Source organism: Hyposmocoma kahamanoa, unplaced genomic scaffold (genome assembly GCF_003589595.1).
Source record: "Hyposmocoma kahamanoa isolate Upper Pololo Valley unplaced genomic scaffold, ASM358959v1 180, whole genome shotgun sequence".
Taxonomy (NCBI): domain Eukaryota; kingdom Metazoa; phylum Arthropoda; class Insecta; order Lepidoptera; family Cosmopterigidae; genus Hyposmocoma; species Hyposmocoma kahamanoa.
The window spans coordinates 573,595-596,261 of NW_020653711.1; the positions used below are offsets into that span (position 1 = coordinate 573,595).

At 35.8% G+C, this 22,667-nt stretch overlaps 1 protein-coding gene across 1 annotated transcript in view; it reads left to right on the plus strand.

Annotated features, from left to right (window-relative positions):
- The first annotated feature begins 6,727 nt into the window (after positions 1–6,727).
- The window catches only part of LOC113225981 (flotillin-2-like), a 56,022-nt gene continuing 40,082 nt past the window's right edge, over positions 6,728–22,667 (plus strand). The window contains exon 1 of the mRNA XM_026458475.1: positions 6,728–7,067. Within this exon, the coding sequence (XP_026314260.1) occupies positions 7,052–7,067 (16 nt within the window). The 5' untranslated portion in view covers positions 6,728–7,051. The remainder of the gene's footprint in view (positions 7,068–22,667) is intronic.

Genomic DNA, 22,667 nt, shown 5'->3' on the forward strand with positions numbered 1-22,667 from the left:
AAAAAAGCTTGCAACGTTGCGTTGACAGCGAAAAGCAAGAGTAGACCACTAAAGGTTTTAATACAAATAAGTTTATTTGTAAAACAAGAGTTTTATTTTTATGTATAAAATTATTATTCACGAATTCATTTGTTTAAAAAACATAGACGGCGGGACTTGAAGCACGTTGTTAACGCTTACGCCTAAATTGAAAAGCGTGCTTATGTGCTTATTTTAAAAAGCAAACTTTTTTAAGTGCTTTTCATTTAAACGCCCACGTCTACTCATTATTTAGGCTAGCCCTGCCCAATAGTAATTGACTGATGTGAAAGTAACACTTATCTAGCCAATTATTATTAAGTGGTTACCTATCAGTAATCCGAAATTTTCCAGAAACAATGTTTACTCGAATTTTCATAACCTCGAAAGTAATTTTGAGAGGAAAATTTTTTTTCTTTTGAACCTAACTTAACCTAACCTAACCGAACCTAATCGTGTCTTTGCCATAAACATCCAACATTTCCTGAAAGAACAACGATTTCTTTGTAATTCGGTTTTTGGGTGTAATGAAAATTCGAGTTTGTGATTGGTTACCTTGTTAAGGTTACAAAGTCCCTATTGATACGTATGATTTATAAATAAAGTAAATCATTAAGGTTGACACACTTTTATAAATAATTATTTGCTGGTAATTTATATGTTAGTGTCAAATTACTTACTGGTGATTTAAAACTTCTATTGAACAAAATTCGACACAAACATAACTTCAAGATTGGTATTATCAATAACCTCATTAAATTTCGGAAAAAATGGAATTGTGGTAACCAGAACAGTCTGAGGTGAAAACCCTAAAAATCATGTTTTTGTTTGTTGACATTTATTCTACATAGAATTTTGCTAGAGTATAGGTAGGTATTCGTAAATGTGCATTTTCTTACAAGAGTAGCCTTAAATTTCTAATCTTGTGCAGTTTCCTTTGCACAGGTGAAAACAATTTTATTATTAAAAATAATTACGATGACCCAATTGACATTTCACATAACGGGAATTTATTTTCATAAATATAGGGCGAGGCAAAATATGCTTTGAAAAATGCACATCAAAGTCCATTTTATTGTTATTAAATTGAAATAAACGAGGCCATCTGAAAAAATAAGCTGTAACGTAATTCTGAATTGATTTGTAACTGTTAATTTGAATGTGAATATTATTTTCAGTAAGTTGATAAGATATTGGTATACAATTATTCAAAATCCGTCCATTCTAGCATCGATATAGCGCGGCGTACGTGAAAAAATTACGGAATAGCAATAGAGCCGATTTTGTGGATTCCCAAAATGTTTAAATGTTGTGTTGGGTCACTTTCATTCTAAAGGTGCTATATGTAGTTTTATAAGTTGTGATAGCGCCGCCATCGTTTCCTTGACTTCTGACTATGCTCTACTTTTAATATGAGGTTTACCACAAAATGATCATGGTTTTGCTTCCCTGATGAATGACACTGCTCTACATACCTTTGTTATAAATAAACATAGTTATTAGCTTAAATATATGATCCACTGCCGGGCACAGGCCACCTCGTATAATGCGATTGGTAACTTCACACACATCATTAAATTAATTTGCAGATGTGTACAGGTAGCAGTAGGAGATCCTTGTGAAAAAGTTGGTCCAGGGAAGTACTCGTACTACCACCTTGCCTATTTCTGCCGCCAAGCAATAAAGTCAGCATTACTGTGTTCCGATTTTGAAGCGTAAGGGTGCTGGTGAAATTATGGCACATGAGACTTATCAACTTATGTCTCAGGGTGACGGGTGCAGTGCCCCTCAGATCTTTGCGATTTAAAGCTCTGATTGGCATTGCCACTGTTATGGACAGGCGTGTAGCTTACCATAAGGCGCACGACATTTTTGTCCCGTCACTTGATATTATATATAAAAAAAAGTTTTGCTCGCAATGTTTTTCTTCAGAGGTACAAGCCCGGATTGGAACCCACCACCCTCTGCTTAATAGGCGGTAGGTCAATCCATTCGGCTACCAAGGCTTCTTTTATACAGTGGATGCGATTGAATAAATTATAATCTCAATACAGAGTACTAAAACAACCGACCTCAAAAATACATATAGAATTACGTCTATTTGCCAAGTTTTATTGAAATATCCCCTAGTTCGCCACTATACAAGACTTGACACAGGAGATAATAAAAATCTCTTCTCACTACTCAAAGTGTATTGAGAGAGAAAAACGCCTTGAATTGGAGAATAGCAAAATCAACTATTAAAATAATTGCACCTTGTGATCAAATTTAGGCGCTATTTATAAAAATTAATCTTCATGCGTGAACAGCCACCCTTAGAGGTGGATGATTTTCTTCAAAATTAAATGGGACCACTACGGAGGTACCCTCTTTCCAACAAAAAAGAATCATGAAAATCGGTGTCAGGAAAAACAAATACCGGAGTTATCGCGCAAGATACATACAAAAAAAAACATACTGTCGAATTCTCAATTCGACCTCCTCTTCTTTTTTTGAGGTCGGTAAAAATATATCGTTACGTAGAGGAAAAATAAACTAGAAACTGCAATATTATACGAAATCAGTTATATTTATATTATGGAAATAGGTTCACATTCATATCACTAAACATATAAGACGTACATAATACATTTACGTCAAGTGGATAACATTGTACATTACATCTGTGTGTGGTATCACAATTGAATAATAAATAAGTTATTTATTGACAATTTGTCTCATATTTTTCCGATATTCAGCCTGACTGAGTGGATGACCTCTCGATCTGCAAAAGATTATGAAATTTGTATATTGTCGTATTTCACAATAAGTATTATTTTTTATTTATTTTTTTATGATATCAAATGACGATACGAAAACGTCACGTCTGTGGTAAGCGACACGCCTACCCATATCAGTGCCGTTACCACGAGATTACTGTGACATGGTTGTCGCTAGCGACCGCGTAACAATTTTTAACCGACTTTAAAAAAGGAGATTCTCAATTCGACAGTTTTTTGTATGTATGTTACGCGATAACTCCGGAATTTGTGAACCGATTTTGATGATTATCTTTTTGTTGGTAAGAGGATACTTCAGTAGTGGTCCCATTTAAATTTGAAGAAAATATTCCACCTCTAAGGGTGCTAGGAGTTGAATCCGGTTTCGCGCACTTTCCGGTAACCGATTTCAATAAAACTAGACAAATAGATGTAATTCCACGAACTTTTGAGGTCGGTTTATTTAGTACTCTGTACTGAGATTACGTTTATCTATAACAAAGTATAGTATACTAGCAATAGAGCTCCTTGTGAAAGAGTTCGTCCTGGGAAGTACTACCTTACCTATTTCTGCCGCCAAGCAGTAATGTCAGCATTACTGTGTTCCGGTTTTGAAGGGTAAGGATGTTGGTGAAATTACAGGCTCATGGGACTTGTCCACTTACGTCTCAAGGTGACGAGTAATAATAATAATAACGCAAACCCTGCATCGCGGATGCCATGGATACACCATAGCCATCCACAGATTACACCCTAACTCACGAAAGAAATATATGTAGGCCACACAAGTATTTTTCCCGGCCCGGGAATCGAACTCGGGACGCGAACCCGGGACTTCCGCGTGGCAGTCCAGCACGGTAACAGTTCGACTAGGAGGCAGTAAGATTTTTTAATTTAAAAATTCATATTTCGAACATATTTTGCAAATCTTAATTGGAATAAAAAAATAGAATATATATATTTTTTTATTAACATGAGGTGGTTCAATTAACAATTTCAGATCAGACTAAATACTTACCTTTATTTCATAAGTAATCAAATTACACTTCAAAGCGTCATATTCGATTAAATCTAGTAAGCATTCATAGGTTTGTAGCCTAGCCTTTGCGAAATTAAATGAAGGCTTGGTCCACATAACCTTTATTGCAAGATTTTGTATTGCAGAGTTAGAAACAAAGAAAAGGTAAGGAAATTAGAAGGAAAGGCTGTAACAAAAGCAATGGTATAAAACATAGGTACAAAACTATAAAACACTCCCAAACTTAAATTACTTCCAGATATGGATGAATATAAAGTAGACACTTGCCCCAAAAGGGCCAGTATTCGTAAATATATTGCTGCTTTATAAGCAGTTAGATTTACGTGATTGAAGGACACGTCGTTTCCCTTAGAGAATTTTGATGGGAGTGACGACGGAACGAAGCAAAGTAAGAATGACGGAGAAAAAGAATTAGAGAACGATTCAAAATTTGAAAAGTAAGTGGCCAGAATCAGAGAAAAGGGTGATAATAGGTGGTATGTCGATGAAAGAGGTCGCATCGTCATAGGTTTTAGTATTTAGTAGCAGAAGAGCTCCTAATCAACGAGTTCGTCCAGGGAAGTCCTGCTACCGTACCTATTTTTGCCGCCACGCAGTAATGCTCACATTACTGCGTTCCGGTTTTGAAGGGACTTGTCAACTTTAAGCCTTAGGGTGACGGGCGCAGTGCTGCCGTCCGCTAAGTGATAAATATTTTTTTAGGATGTCATAAAAAACCATAACCCAGTTTTAGAAAATTGAAATTGTTTAATGATATTTTAGCTATACATCGTTATGGTAAGTTCCGATAAGTCGAACACATTAACTAATTTTAACTGCTTTTAAAAGATAATTTTGTGCTCTGTCTTTTGCTATTTAAAACGGATATTTGACCATTTATCACATAACCGCGTTTTAGTTAGTGGACGGCAGAGTGGCAGTGCCCTTAAGATCTTTGCGATTTAAAGTACTGAGTGACACTGCAACTCTTATGGACTAGCCTGTAGCTTACCATCAGGCGCACGACTTGTTCCTCCCGTCACTTGATATTATAAAAACAACCTAATTTTGCCGCCAATCAGTAATGCTCACATTATTGCGTTCCGGTTTTTTTTAATGAACTTGTCAACTTTATATCTCAGGGTGACGTGCGCAGAGGGAGTGCCCCTTAGATCTTTGCAATGTAAAACTCTGAGTGGCACTGCAATTGTTATGGACAGGGCCCTTACTGCCAGGCGCACGATTAGTTCGTCTCTTCACTTGACATCATAAATAAAAAGATCAAGAAGAATGTTTTTTTTTCATATCATGACAAACATTTAATAGCTCTGCTGCCCATTAACTAAAACGCGGCTATGTGACAAATGGTCAAATATCCGTTTTATAAACAATTTCATTATTCTAAAACTGGGTTATGGTTTTTTTATGACATCCTTAAAAAATATTTTGTCACTTAGCCTCTCTTTAGTTAGGTAGCGGACGGCAGAGCTGGAAGTGCAGCACTGAATTTATAATAAGCTTTTTTAATATAATCAAAATAAGGAGGTACACAGTAATATTGGACAATTATTGGGTCATGACTTACCAACTCAGTAAGTCGTAACCACAGGACCAGGGGGTCTATTCCGTTGTCTGTCCGACAGCTGTCCGAAACAATACAGTCAAAGTAATACTCGACCTAATCAAATAACAATGTCAAGTACGAAGCTTCATTCGCATCATGCCTCTTTTAATTTGTTCGTGTATTAATTATTTAACAGTAATTGTTTCTGACAGATATCGGACAAAAAACGGGTGTATGCTCCCTGGACAGAGCCAAAAGAAAGAAGCAACTTATACGCGATTTTCAATCCGCAAAATATGTTTTTATATTTCCATTGTGTGTGCAGTAAATCGATAAAAATTAATTTTTATTTTACTGATGAATCAGTACCATTTAACATAACTTGGGCGGTGTCACGTTTCACATCCAGTAAATCATTATCAACAATAAGCATTTAAGCGAGATAGACAAGGGTATAAACGTGACTTAACTGCGAAGGAGAAAATACCCATCACCATCCCTCTGTTTATCTTGTCTCCTTTAGCTTGGCAAAATATTGCGTGAATAGAGGGTTGGGTGTTAGCATAAAATATGTCTTTTTGTTAACGACTGAGCGTAATAGCATATCCATAGGAAATTATATTTGCGTATAATATTAATATTTGTTAATATTGCATTTTATAAGCCATAGTAGCCTAATGGTTTTACGGAACGTCTCTCGAGCAGGAGGCCATGGGTTCATATCCAGCCTCGCACGTCTGATGTTTTCGGAATTTATGTGCGAAATTTAATTTGACTTTTGGTGAAGGAAATCATCGTCGAAGAAGGTTTGTGAGGCTCGGCAAACGTGTGGAGTCCAGCATTAGGCAAGAGTGGCGGACTATGACGTAAAGCCTCGCCTGAGAGGAGACCCGTGCCCAGTAGTGGGTGTGGTGATGATGATAATAGGTTTATTCACGAACCCTGAAACTTGGTGCATTTGACAGCAATTTTCATATAGTCAGTATAAAAAATTATATAAAAAAAAATCACATGACACCAGTTTAGATTCTATTCAGCCGTTATGTTAATTACAAAACTATGAACTCACTTTTTACCAAACACTCTAAATTTAGATAAAAAAAAAGCAATTTTTATTTATATTTCGAACGAATGGCGCTAGTACAGATATAATCTTTTACTTGTTACTAAGAACTCGAAACTTTATTTTTATATTCTTGCACTTTTTATGTATTCTCTGATAATGACGGTGCAATTTTCATTATTTTTAAATTGTCAAACCGCATCGTTATTGCATCATGAAGCTTATTGTTGACACCGCGAGGGGTCGCGGGGGAGGGAACCGCCGGTTTATATTGTAAACACAGAGTCGACCGCGCCACTCGCACGCTACACTTTCAACGAAACCCTTTAATCGTATACTTTCTATAAATTTTTATTAAACAGCTTTGCTTAATCTGTGTTTAATTAAAATATTTTAAAAAATCGATTACAATCAATAATATTTTGACAATTTCTTTTCTGTTTATTATCTTAGAACGTAACTGTGTTGTGTTTTCTATTTTTTTTTTATCGGACAGTAATGATAGTTTACTTAGCAAGTGCAGTTTATTAGTGCAACATTCCGTTGTAAGCAGTTTCAATACAAACAGGAAGCCATGTCTCTGCTATGGATGACCGCTTTTAGCCTCGGTTTGACGGTTGGCGCGACTTATGCTGTCGTTAAAGGGTAAGTATTATTCTATGGAGATATGATATAGATGCTTCGACCCTTTTGTCGCGTAATTACTTCACTATAAATGTCTCACTGCACAAAAGAGAGTTACATTTAAATTTTCAGACGAAGAAAAGTGTATTCAATAGTAGATTGTTCTAAACTTCTATTCAATTCTTGATTTGTTATGAAATTTTAAACAGGTGTTACAAATTTACAAACTACTTACAAATCATTAAATTATTATCATGAAATTTTACAAATCTTAAATAAAAACGCGGATTTTGTAACATGTAGGTAGCAGAATATTTGAAGAAAACAGAATAGTTAGGGTAGGGTAGGCCACACAGGCTCAATTTGATTCTAAAATTGAACTTCGACACACGCTACTCCGACAATATGTTATAGCGACATGATTTTACTCAGACCTACGACTCAGACAGACGCTACTTCGGCAACACAGACATGTTTCTTAAAAAAATTTTGGTGCACAAATAAGAAAAATCATCATTACAAACCTACGTAGGAAATGATTTCTTAAATCGATCAATATAACAGAAAAAAGGACAATATTATATAACCGGAAATTTATTTTATTAAAATACTTAGTGTTTTTTAAAATGGGACAGTATACGTTACGCAATTGATAATATAGTTCATTAGGATATATTACAAAAATTCGTTCCCACTCCTCTCCGCCGCAATATAATTTGAGCTTTAGAGATATACAGTGTGTCAAAATTCTTTCTGGAAATTGAATTTTAGACTCACCACACTGATTAACGTAGAATCGACTGAAGTCGGTAAGAAAAGATTTTATGTCCCTGGCATAAGAGTGATAATGACGCGGCGCGTTTCGCTTCCGCTCGGACCACTAACGCACATTTTTCGCTCTCATTGTTACATGAATGTGAAGCTTTTTCTTCTGACTGGTTTAATACGATGTGTTCCGGTTTTGAAGGGTAAGGGTGCTGGTGAAATTACAGGCACATGACACATATTTGTCAACTTATGTCTCAGGGTGACGGGCGCAGTGGCAGTGCCCCTCAGATCTTTTCGATTTAAAGCTCTAAGTGACACTGCAACTGTTATGGACAGGCTTGTAGCTTACCATAAGGCGCATGATTTTTTTTATATAATATCAAGCGACAGGACGAAACCTGTCACTTGATATTATATTAACAAAAATACGTTCCCACGTCGAGAAGTGTGATGAGATCGGTGATGACTTCCCTATCTGATTCATTCAAACGAATCATTTATCGCATTTCACTTGTAGTTGTTTTATGCCCTTTAGCAAATTCATCTGTGGCTGTGACTGTATTTGTATGATTTAATTGAGTCGTTAAGAGTGTTGTTCTGCGTCGATAATTAGAAATAAAATTTGGATAAATATTTTTATTTATCCAAATTTTGATGCCATGTTTTTTCACTAAATGCTTATTTTTATACACTGAGCATCCCTAATTAATGTGCCTACATGTTTATTATAAGCTCATTTTATTTAGCCGTTACTCATTTGCCAATTAACACGCGATTGCCGTACCAAAATCTCCAAGGAATTTATTAATTAAAAATATTTTACGTATCTATGCCTATTTGTCGGAAAAATTTGTTCCAAATCAATAGATACATGTATAGATATAGCTACAAGGAGTGACATAAGAGTTGTTAAAACCACTAAATTTTAATTCGTTACTTTTTCGAATTCCGGATTTCCGGTAATGGTTTTACTGCATCGTAGGACAAAGCTACTTAAACGACGTTGGACGTCGATCAGTAGCATAAGCACTATCAGCATCATCGGCATTATCACCACCATCAACACCATTAGCATTATAAATAAGCATCATCAACTGCATCAGCATTATTAGCATCTACGTCATTACCATAATTTTAGTAGCAGCAGGCTTCTTGTGGAAAAGTTCGCCCATGGAAGTACTGCCACCATACTTGTTTCTTCCGCCAAGCATGTTTACTGTAATGAAAAATCAGTTATCTACTATATTTTTTTTTACATGACACCCCTAGAATTACTTTAAAATTCAAATTTGACTTTCTAGATGAATAATTTTGTCCTAAGACGAAAACTACTTCCGGAAATCCGGAATTCGAAAAAAGTAATGAATTAAAATTTGGTAGTTTTAACAACTCTATATCACTCTTTGTACATTTATACATGTATCTATGAATGTGGAACACCTTTTGCCGACTATTGTTAATTATATTATTAAACGGATATTTTATTTCCTTAAAAAACTGATATTGCTAACGTTGTCAGCTCGTTCAACCCATGAGGGTTTTGTGTATTAATGGAATTAAAAAACTCTCCATTTAAAAGTAAATGACCAAAACAAAACGGTTTTTTAAAATTAAGTTACATACAGCTTAATAATAGTATGTATTTTTTGTTTGGTAACAAAAAAGTGAACATGCGGTGTTACCTTCTCTGACTATTGATTCTATTTTCAAAATTAAAAATTAATCGTAAACATTGCTTTTTTAATTTTGAGAATAGAATGAGTGAACTTCAATCGACGTAATAGTGTGCAATATTTGTTCTTAACTAAGTTATTACAATAGTGTTGTAGTTGTTACCAGCAGAACAAATACCACATTGTTTGAAGCTAGAACGCCGAGCTCTTCCGTCCATAAACAGACGGTTCTAGTAACACTATAACGGTTTCAATTCTTGTCTGTGTGTCTATGTATCGAGCGAGATAATTGAGATTGAGATATAGATGGTTGTTGTATATGATACTAATAGCTTACAACTACAATTATTGTAAGGGACTATTTGTTTTTAATGTATGTCGGACTGATTTATTTTTTTGTGGTAATAAAAAAAATGTAATTAACGTGGATTAATTTAACGCCGATGTATATTTATTTTTTCTTAATTTGTATTCGGATAAGGGTAATTTTCGGGTTAGTTTCCTCTACCTAATTATGGAAGGAATTTTTATTATTTAAATATTTAAAGATATTATCGTGATACATTAAATAATATTTCAGGATAGTACATTCGAACATTAAATAATACTTCATGATAATATTTTAGAAAATTACCCACAAAGAACACAAACGAATTTAAGGTTATTTATTTATTCAGCAGTCATACTTAATGCATATTAAGTCTAGTTTTTATTGCCTTATTGTTAACAAAACTTACATGAATTTTGAGGCGATCCTTAAGACGACGAGATAAATATAGTAGTGGAGACAAAAGTATTCACACTTCCTAATATCTCCAACCATGTTATGCAATGAAGACACAAGTACTTCAAATCAAAATTGTTCTGGATCTACTTGTGGGAATAAGAGAGAAAACCTACAGTTCGAAAGAGCATTTAGTAATAAATAAAATAAATAAAAATAATAACGCACACACTCAACATAGCCCCGCACTAAGGAAACCCTGTGTCGCGGGTGTCATGGACACATATACACAACCACAAATTACACCCAAACTCACGAGATAAATAAATGTAGGCCATACAAATATTCCTCCCGGCCCGGGAATCGAACCCGGGGACCTCTGCGTTGCAGTCCGGTATAGTAACCGTTCGGTCACATAGGCAGTGATTTATCATGCAACACACCTTACTAAAAATTTCGTATGATTGTAGAGTTAATGCTGTCTTCACATTAAAAAAAAATAATAATTGTACATATAATGGTCATGTTATGATTACTATGTTATATAAAATTTATAAAATTTTCATCGGTCATTCTCAATCCCTCACCTTCACAATTTTTATGCTGATAACCTCAATTAGCCTATTGTGTCTATTGCTGGGTAATTTTCCGAAAAATTTCAAATAGTGTCCATTTTTCCGGAAAATATACCGAAAAATTAGTAATATTAGAAAAATTGGAAAAATTAATTTCGAAACCTCATATCATGTCTAGCTCATATTGTTACGTTTTGAAATATCTTTTAATGTTTTATTTAGCGTGAATTATAAAATAAACTTGTATAGCTAACGAAAAACGAGATTTAAAATGATTTCACAACAGTGAAAGCAAACCTTTTTAATGACTCCATCCATTTTTTTTCTGAAATGGCGGCTTTTAGTAGTTACATTTTTTACTTAATTTTTAGTTTATGTATATTACGTTATGCGTTTCTTGATTATTTGTTACCATTAAGCTGATGGCTCTGAAGCCAATGCTTTATAAATAATAATAATGACTTTATCATTTTCTTTCAGTAACTTCAACTTTTGACAGTCAAATTGGATAATTACAGAAAAAATTCCGTAAAATAATTATTTTTCTGAAAAATATTATTTTTTCAAAATGGAAATGTTTCCATGGCCCAACACTAATTGTGTCCCACTGCTGTGCTGGGCAAAGGCCTCTCCTCTCGACTTGCACAGCTCTGGGTTTGAAGCAATGTCAGGCTAGTCCAGTACACACGCGTCCGAGTCATCCCGCCATATCCTTGGTCTGCTTCGTCGTCGTTGGTATTAACTGTTTACCGATCCGTGTAAGGGAAAATGGTATCTACCACGTGCATCTTGACTTAAAAAGTAAAAACCACTTTAGCCCCTAGGGCTTAAAAGTACCCATGTAGTTTATTTACGCGAAACATAATATATCGCATTGTGAAATCAACATCGTGAATATACAAAAATCAAAACGGAATTTGATAAAGCAAGATTTTCGTTCAGTACTTCACGAGCATGAGAACCGAAATTGATATTTTGCCGCTGCAGTACACGCATAAAATTTTTTTAAATGTCAAAACCTGTTAAATCTATTTATGCCTCGTTCACTCGACACAATAAAAGCAACAAAAATCTTCTATTCGCGGATGTTGTTATGAGACAGTAATAATTTAACAACCGCCCGCCGCTCAAAGCGATATCCATTACTGTGCTTCGTTTTCACACATTAAATAACTTGACTAAACATGATGACTGTACAGTTATAGCTTCATTTTACGATTATTTTGCACTAAAAGCCTTCTTAAAATGTTATGTTTCCGACATAAGTTTGGTGTATTGAAAATGACGTTTTTTATTATCTTGTGAATTACGAAATGATTATCACTAGTAACAGGTTTCTTACCACGGTATAACTTCTTTTTATTTTCCCGATATTTCGATATTTGTGAATTACGCTTTGGTTTTTAGGCTTTTTTAGACCCTAAAATTGTCATGCCCTTACAGGGTTGTCATACTTGTATCATGTGTGATATGTGCAATAAATAAATAAATAAAAACTTTCGGAGTACGCATTGTATGAGTGTTTGATTTTAGTTGTGAAACTGACTGTGCATTTTAGGTTGGATAGTTCATTTCACAAGTGTTGCAATACATTACATGCACGTAGTTAGAATATGATAATAACCTTGAAGTACTATCCATTGATTCGTATAAGTGACCCGGTTCCCAAATAATTAGCCTCAATATGCAACCGGAAGATATTCATCTTTGCATACAACCGTTCATGGGAAAGGGCAGGCGTTTCCATAAAGGGACATGATTTACACGGTTGAGCTCCACGACGAGTATACTTGCGCAATACACGTGTACGGCTCGCACGTGGTACCATTTTCCGATACACATAACAGTTCAGATATTAATCGTTCGTCGTAGTCTAAGATGATATATATTATATAGCATATTAAATAAAACTTCTATATAAAGTCAAAACGTCGTAACTTGCAATAAAGGTATTGAACTTTCAACGATATAACTGGGTAAAGTTTAAATTATATTAACAGTCTTGTTACGTGTTTTTAGATTAGAAACTATGACCAATCGTTATCATGATTTCATAGTGTTTATAATTTTGTTTGTGTGCGTTTTGGCGACATCGTTTCGATAGTAATCGAGGCTTATGGCACTTCCATTGGTTTTTTTCACCCGTGCTCTCTACATATCTTCATCATTTAAGCCATTTTAAGCGTACATTTCACATTAAATTTGTCAACTTATGTCTCAAGGTGACGGGCGCAGTAGCAGTGTTCATCAGATCTTTGCGATTTAAAACTCCTGAGTGGCATTGCAAATGTTATGGATTGGCGCGTCGCTTACCACCAGGCGCATGACTTGTTCGTCCCGTCACCAGTAGGACTAACACGACAGGGCGCGATTTGCACGAGAGCGACAAAAAGCGCATAGGGATCTCTGCGAGAATAGCAGTATCTCGCGTTTTATGTCGTTCTCGCGCAAATCGTGCCGTATTAGCCTTACTGGTATCATAGAATGTGCATTTTTTGTTCATGTGCACAGTTTGATTATCCTATATTTGGCCGGGCATAGTGAAACTAAACTAATTTTATTACTGTTCATTTCTATACAACCTGTGTTCTATGCTGTTAACTAAAAAGTGACAAAATAAAGTTCTAATTTTTTCATTTACATCTTGATTATAATCTGCAAGCTTACTAACACTTTCTAAACGAGTCTAGACCGTGAACTTGCTCCTCGTGTATGACCTTCGTATAAATTGATTGACTGCTTTATGGCAACTCGCTAATAGGCAATGAAATTACGACTGGAAACTTTGCGATTACAGCTGCTGATAGGCAAACAACTGTCGATAGTGGACTTGAAAAAATGTTTTTACTAATTAAGTTCAACTAACAAATTAGATTTATAAACATGTGAGTGAATAAGATTTATACAACACATTTCATTATGTAACGAGTCGGCATTCTCGAAGATACAAAGGAATTTTACAGTAACTTATAAAAACACGTAAAGGAAGCCGTGAACTTGGCCGTGCGACCTTAATGGGTGTGAGTGTCAACGCATTACTTAGTCATAAAACAAGCAACGCCATGGGCGAAAATATCAAAGATCGATGGAAAGACTTTTGTATTTTTTATAAATTACCTTATTAAGTAATTACCTCTTAGGTTCAAGTTACAGTGCCGCGGAACTGAACGGAAGTGTATTTTTGTAACAACAGACGACCTCCACAAACTTGGGATGATAAAATTGGGATGATGAGGATGATAAAAATTTGGGATTTGCAAACGGGGTGCAACCAAAGAATATCTGCCAAAATACATTACATAATATATGTATTAATAAATCGTAGTTAGAATACACTTGTCCGTTTTACAACGTTGTTCTACGAACACAACAATTGAAATATATTTCGATTTTCTACACAATTCACTGTTCCATCGATTTTAATAATATTTTTTACATTACTCTGAGAAAAGAAATACAGAGAACCTCGGTGGAGGCTTAAAGTTGCCTGATCTAGTCATTCATAACAAGTAACAATCAGCTAAACAAAAGAAGGCGAACCCTCTGTCGGAACCCTTTTACAGGCCGGGCCTGTAAAAGGCCAACAATGCATAGCAAGCGCCACAAAAGGTCAGATCCTTATTCAACTTCTTTGCAATGTTTATACAATAAATTTCTTTGACCCATCTGGTGCCCTGGTACTCGGTGGAGTGAAGCTGCACATAAAAACCCTGAAGCTTGTTAGAACGAGATAATCTAGGGGGTGTAACAATGTGTTCTACTTCGTACATGCATGCGTAGATTATACGGGTGTGTAATGGAAGATATAACAACAAATAATCGATTTTCACTTGGTATAACAACATTTGATATATTTTCTAAGGATATAATCACTCACTGTATACAACAAAAGGTATAACAACAAAATGCATAATTTCAATGTGTATAATGAACCTTTAGTATAACAAACATTAGATATAATGATTAAGTGACATAATGAACAAATGGTATAAGTACTACCAGTATCATGTATTAAAGAATATAATACAATATTTCGTTTTACGAATAGTTAAAGTGCCCTATATTATGTTTATAAGATTTTTTTTATTTCATTAAATGTACAATCGCAAAATATTATTGTTTTTGTATAGCTTTAAGTGCTTTTTGTGTTATAAAATATATTTATTAGAACTTTAAGAAGAATATTTCATTGCCTATACTAACCTAACCTAAACTCACAGGAGGAGGTCGAATCAACTAGGAAATGCAAACAAATTCGGTTCATCCCCGTTGCACCAACACATCACTGGAATTATATAATTTTCTTTTTACACATACACATTCAACATTATACTCAGTGAATGTTATATCTGAAGTGTTTATATAAAATGAACATTATGCCATCGGTATATTGGATTGAAAGTTGTTATATCAATCGTCAATTATACCCAGTGACCTTTATATCATGCAAGAATATGTCAAATGTCTGTATACCACAAATTAATTATATCTGTTGAGCGTTATATCGATTAAAAATATGTCATTTGTTATATATTACGAATCGCACCCAGATTGTACTTACAGGGTGTTCAACGATAACAAACTGCCCTTATAATTTTTTTGTGTTTTTGATTTATTTGCAAGTTTTTTGCGAATTTCACATGTCGTGTCTTCTAGTGAAGATATCTACTTTTTAATTAAATGAAGTGTTGCTAGATGGTTACATTTTTTACATTTTTAGTAAGTTTTGATTTTCTCGTGTAATACGCAAATAATTTTTGTTTTTAATAATAACACACACACTCAACATTGACCCGCACTAGGGAAACCCTGTGTCGCGGGTGCCTTCGACACACACTGTTGTTGTGGTTGTCTACCACAAATTACACACAAGCTCACGAGAGAAATAAATGTAAACCATATCATTTTTCTCCCGGCCCGGGAATCGAACTTGGGACCTCTGCGTGGCAGTCCGGCATGGTAACCGTTCGGCAACGGAGGCAGTTTACCAGCAATATCTTTGAATGGCGGTGTGCTTTCACGAGTCACTAAGTTCAAGGATTTGGGACACTGGGTCGTCAAGACGCTCGATGATGGCTTGGACAAGGAGAGCGCAAGGCGCTGTCCGTTTGGGCGAATATGCTGGTTCGTAGGTTTGCACGGTGTACTAAACATGTTATGGCTTACATTATTCAGAGCGTATTGTCCGTCATTTTACACGTGCAGTCTGTGGGCCAAGTACCCGAAGAAGTCCCAAAACTGGCCGGCGCACACAATACATTCAGGGCTTTGGTGGGGCTGCCACCGTATTGCAGCGCTTCAGAAATGTTACCTGTACCTATAATAAAAATATTTGCTACCTTTGCACTAATGAATACGTAATTAAAGGAATAAAGTTGCCAGCAGTTTTGACGTTATATTAGCTCACCACTTTCTCATAATTTTAGCAACATATTATTAACGTCTATTTGCTACCCAAATATATTTTTTCATTATTGTAGGAAGCTACATTAGAAAGTTATTAAAATAATACCTAAGTTGGCAGTTTTTCCTGTGCAATTGCTGGAGTCGTATCATCGGACACGACCACTTACAGCGGAGTTTGCTATACTTGAAAAAAATAGTAGCTTTTAAAGTTAAAGAGTGTACTCTGAATGACCAGACTCGCAATATGCCTTCACTGTTAGCGAGGAGTATTGCAACTTTCACAAATGTACGTAACTTCAAATTGAAGTCATGTACATGTTGCCATTGGGTTTCGAACCGTCGACCTCGCAATTAAGAAGCAGTCGTTCGCCCATTAGTCTACGACCACCGCTTTCACTTTTAACACGATAGTATTTTTTACCCACTTTAAAAAAGGAGGGTGTTATCAATTCGTGTGTATTTTATGTATGTTACGCTATAACTCCATTTGTGAACCGATTTTGAGGATTCATTTTTGTTGGAAAGAGGGTACCTCAGTATTGGTCCCATTTAAATTTGAAGAAAATTTCCCACCTCTAAGGGTGGCAAGGGGACGACTCCCGTTTCGCCCACTTTCCTGTAACTGATTCCTACAAAACTTGGCAAATAGAAGTAATACCACGAACTTTTGAGGTCGTTTTTTTAATACTCTGCACGGTTACAAATAATCTGAACGATCACAAACTCATAAAATAGTTATCGATTTGTCGTGAGAATCGGGTGATTTGGTTACGATTTGTTTGGTTCACATAGTTACGTTGCGATGACAAGTGTCAAAACGGGCCTATTAGATTGTGACAACTATTGTCACAATCTAATAGTATATTACCTAGGTAGTTTATACAGACTAACTATTTTTAGTTTTTTTAAAACTACTACGAGTGAAGTTATATAATAAAGTAAGTGCAACAAATACATAATAAACATAGTGTATTTGTTTCTTATTACACTAAGTAATAAGTTGTTATTACGGAGACTAGGTGTCATTAGCACAAATCGCAATATACATAGGGCGCACTATAATTTCCGGAACTGGCCACTCACATAAACAATACTTAAAAAGTAATTACTACATTGAAAATGGAACTCTTTGGCTGTAGAATACGGTTTGTTTCATCTGACAGTCACTTGTTTTTACATTGTTGCGTCATTTTAGACATTGGTTGTCTACATCACCATGGATTTAACTAATTTTAAATTTTCGCAATATGATTTTCTACGACCTTAAGTGTAATTTAACAGCTCAGCGGAGCTTCGCTCGGCTTCAAACTGCTTTTGGCGATGAAGCACCATGCAAGACGACTATTTATAGCTAGTTTGCCGGAATTCAAACGCGGTCGTGTGAATCTCAGTGACGAATGTCGTGATAGTCGCCCGTCCACTGCTGTGAACAACAAAAACATCGATGCTGTGCGCCTGCCGTGTGATCAAACAGACAGGCATATGACATACCATATACCATGAAATTCGGACATCTTTAGGCAAAGGCGTGAGTCAAATACAACCAATACTACTCAAACATTTGGGTGTGAGAAAGCTATGCTCTCGGTGGATCCCACACAATTTGACTGAGGCTCAAAAAACGGATCGCGTCTCTTGGTGCAATGCCATGCTTACCAGATTCAACGAAGGGGCGTCAAATTTGATGTGGGACATAGTAACAGGTGACGAAACATGGATTTATAGTTACAATCTCAAAACAAAGCAGTAATCGGGCGTACGGGTCTTTCGAGATGAGCCGAAACCAACCAAGGTGGCGCGCGTGCAAAGTGCCTCTGAGCGGATGATTGCTTCTTTTTTTTCAATAAAACTGGACACGTGGCTACTGTTGCTTTGGAGAATCGTTGTACGGTGAATAGTGATTGGTACACGACCATTTGTTTGCCGAGAGTTATTGACAAACTCCGTAAAAACCATCATAATGCCAATTCTCACACGACTAGACAGACAAATGAATGTGAATTACGTTGACCTCATGAGCCATCCCGCGTACAGTCCCGATCTGCCACCTTGTGACTTTTATTTATTTCCAAAAATTAAGAACCAGTTACGCGGTCAACGATTTTCATCACCTGAAGAGGCTGTCGAAGAGTATGAATAATATGTTTCAGAGATTGTCACGGAGGAGTGGCATAAATGTTTACAAAATTGTTTCATTCATATGAAAAAGTGCATTAACGCTAACGGAGAATATTTTGAGAAAGAATAAATTCATTTCTGACCATTTATAGTATTTTTTCTTATTCATTCACGTAAATATAGTATAATTATCTAAACTTCAAGGAAATAATATCGTCGATACAAACGTTGAGCAAACACCAAGAAAAATTCCTTCGATCCGCTGCACTCGAACCAGTGACTTGTATAATGTTCAAAATGTGCTGAATTTTATTGCAAACAAGAGACCGGGCTTTCCATTGGTTAAAATAATCTAGTAACAGCACTACTCGTTGACTTTGCGTGCTATAGACGCATCGAGTATATACTCGTACCATGAGAAATAGACACGAAATTTCCATTTAATTTGTTTGAACTCTATTCTGCCAAATCATTACTGTGACAACTGCGCTCCGTTTGGCCAACCTGAATTCGAAACAATTGGCGGGTGTCGTCAATTGTTTCACTTCAAATTGACCAGATTAACTTCAGCTTTGCTATAATGGACGAAAATTGCAAAATTACATATTTAATTACCGATTGGCTAGCCTGAATTCGAAACAATTGGCGGGTGTCATCAATTGTTTCACTTCAAATCGACCAGTTTATCTTCAGCTTTGCTATAATGGATGAAAATTGCAAAATTCCATATTTAATTACCGATGAAATGTGATTCCGTTTGTTTTGTAATTAGATGTTTTACTGTTTTTCCCACACCACCGAATGGAACAGCCCCCATTGTTAGAGATATTATCTTTATTACAATAAATACAGAATATTTTTGGAATATACGGAGACGAATACACAGGTCAGTTGTTGGCACTGTACTATTTCAGTTTTCTAATTTATGATTTCAGCGCAAACTAGAGTTGATTTAAAAATGATATAAGGCCCGTTTACCCGATGAGTTGCGAGGGATGGATGGCCCTTATTTCGTCTCTATTTCTGGTTATATATACTCGATGCATAGACGCCTCAGTTTCCCTAGTGCCGGGCTATGTTGAGTGTGTTCGTTATTATTATTATTATTTTAAACAATCTGTCCAATGTATTTGGGTGGTTGCGATAGCTTTCTATTCTAGAAAGCCATATTATGTATATAATTCCAAAAAATCATTTGCAGAACAGAAGATAATAAATTTATTTATTTATTTATTTAGATACACCATCAGCATATACATAGAAAAACTTACACTGTTTTAACATATACATTTTTATACAGTATGTTGTATCATTACAGGTGTATACGAAGAAAAAACTTAATTTAAAACGAAAATAGAAACAAAAATACTGTATCGAAAAAAAAGAGAACAAAAACTACTATCGAAGACATTATTAAATAAAACAAAACAAAACCCCGCAGACTTCACTTTAAAGCAGTTGTGACATTCCGTTTGAACTTAATAATGAGTCATGGTAGATGTTAACCTCGTCTGTGTTAACGTGATCGAAAGTTCTTGTGCTACGGTAAAGTGGAGGATATGGAAAGGAAATTCAATTCCTGTATCTCGTACTAATGTAATATTAGTGTACGAGATACAGGAATTGAAAATATTTTTTGCGCTGGGTAACGTGGAAGCCTTCTGGGTATCGCCGAATCAATTTGAGACATTATTCCGGGCGTGTCGAGCTGGGCTATGTAAAACCTAATATATGGCTATGTCAGGGGAAACAAAGACGTTATAATATATTGCGTCACAAGGGTGGTAAGTAGGCAAATGCGAACAGAAGGATAGAATCAAATCCCGAACCGAAGTCGAGGGCTTTTATGGCTCGAACATTTGTAACTGCTGTTCCATCCGTGTGTCATACAATGTGTCATCTATCACACTTGCGATGAAGTTAAAAAATCTTTTTAATTTGTGTAGGTATGCCATAGTGTCTGAATACATAAATATCGCATTAAAGTAATAAATGCAATAAAGCCTCCTGTTTGTGCGTGCTTCTAAAGTGGCAGCGACAATGTAGAAATTAAAAAAAAACTCGACGTTACCAATTTCTGCCCGTACATTTACATTTACTACTACTTACGAAGTTAAGCACGGCACACTGACTGGACAGCTCGGCAGAGAATTTTCAGTTAGTTAAGATACCTTAATTTTATGACATTATAGTTGAAATTTCAATTACAGTAGTCATAGCTACAAAAACAAAGTTGCGGTAAGCTTGGGTAAACCGCCTCGGCAGCCTCTGGAGTGCCTCAGCAGACTTCGGGATATTTCGGCTGGCTTTCGATGGTTATTCACCCAAAATCTACTTCTTGACATATAGTTCTCTTCTAATCATCAGAACTACCATTTTTATATATACAACTGGTAATAAAACAGCTTGCAACGTTACAACTTATCTGAAGAGAGGCTAGGTGACAGCACGATGTCGCGCGCGACGGTTTGCTTCGGCATGCTTGGGATGCCGCGGCATAATTGCTGTCAGTGTGCTTTGGCATGTATAAATGACATAGCATCCCTTGCTACGTCGTCTTGCCAACGAGCACCGAGCAATTAGTGTGACGAGAGTCGTAGGGTTCGAAAAAACATTGCAATGGAAAAGTTACTTTCTCGTTAGACATCTGTACTGGAAAATTAGTAATACTTCCAATTGAGCTTTTGGTGCACCGAGTGAGGTATATCTATGTGCTTTATGTGGTAGTAATAAGTAATCAAAAAGCTTATTAAAGGGGAAGGGAAACATCTTAAAACTCGCACGTTTGAAGCTCATAAATAAAACAAAATGTGAAATGGCCTACCCGCATTGTTCTCTAATTGCTCGTATGTAAACGCTTTATTGTGACGTCGGCATAATATTAACGTTAGGTCGTGGGTATATCACGTAAGCACCGAATAAGAGGGTCCATTTTTAAGTTCAAGGTGAGAAAAAAGGGTGAAATGACCGTAAACCACTATAATAAGAGATGTCAAAATTTGTATCAACAACATCAATTCATTTATACGTGTCACTGCTGCGCACGGGTCTCCTCTCAAGTGAGGGTTTAGGCCATAGTCCGCCACGCTGGCTCAATGCGGGTTGGGGACCTTTTTCAACGTGCTGGTTTCGTCACCGAAAAGCTATTAAATTTCCCACAGAAATTCCGATAACCTCAGAGGTGCTAGCCCGGATTGGAACCCACCACGACCTCTGCTTGAGAGGCGGTAGGTCAACCATTAGGCTACATTATTTATATATACATATATACAAAATTTGTATACAATTAAGGAATTAAAAACAGTGTGCAAAAGCGAGCTTACACTATGAAAAAATCTTCTAGCTTTTGCCTTTAACTGACTAACTAAAGAGTGCGTTTTCTTAATATTAATAACATTTGTACTTATTTCAAACCAAATAAAGTAGAGAGATTACATTATTAACAGAGAACAATCCTTTATTGTCGCAAGGAATCAAAATCTTATGTCGTCTAGAGTGCTTATAGTATTTCTAAGAGTGTTTACAAACGCGCGCGACTTTAAGCAGCGATGCATCGATGCAATCGCGTGTTTGTATCGATGCAGTCGCGCGATTGTATCGATGCAATCGCCTCTATAAATAGCAAGTGTTGCGAGGCAATCGCGCGTTTGCATCGCGCATAAAAAGTAAAAAGCGCCGCGTGTAGCCTTTCTTACTGTCTTGAGAGCCGTGGAAATGACAGGCAATCAGTCCGATACACGACGACATAGTTCCCGATCTCAACGACCATCAGGATGTTGAGCTTTTGTTTTGCAATATACAAATAATATACAAGTTAAGTCAAAAATGCTATCGGTCATGCTCCAACTAAAGTTTAATAATCTTTATTTCGTAGGTAAGCAAATTAAACTTGAAATCGCCTGAATGATTAAACTCTACTACTCATTCTCATAAGTCAGATTCCAGTCAGAAAAATGAATAATAAACTTTAGGGTGTGTAAGTAAACATTTGTATACATTCATCATTTATAATAATTGTTTCGAATATAAGTGTGTAGTTTTTGTTTCACTGCAGTCTAAACCTCGTAAATGGCTAATTTTGTATATCAACCGAAATCTTATTATTAGAAGCGTATACATTACGAATTTCTTAAGACGATTATCAAAAACAGCGAGTTTAATTTTTATTCCTAGTATTAATGTTATGTTGATCACTATTATTTATAAAAAAAAGCCTTTGAAATGTTTTAAAAATGTAATTCCAAATCCAGGCGCTTTAATTTCCTCAGGAAATTGAAATAACTAAGACGGCTATAGATTGTCACCCGCTTATACTTGTCCTCGCCGTATATATTTTACAAACTTTTATTTCTTTCTA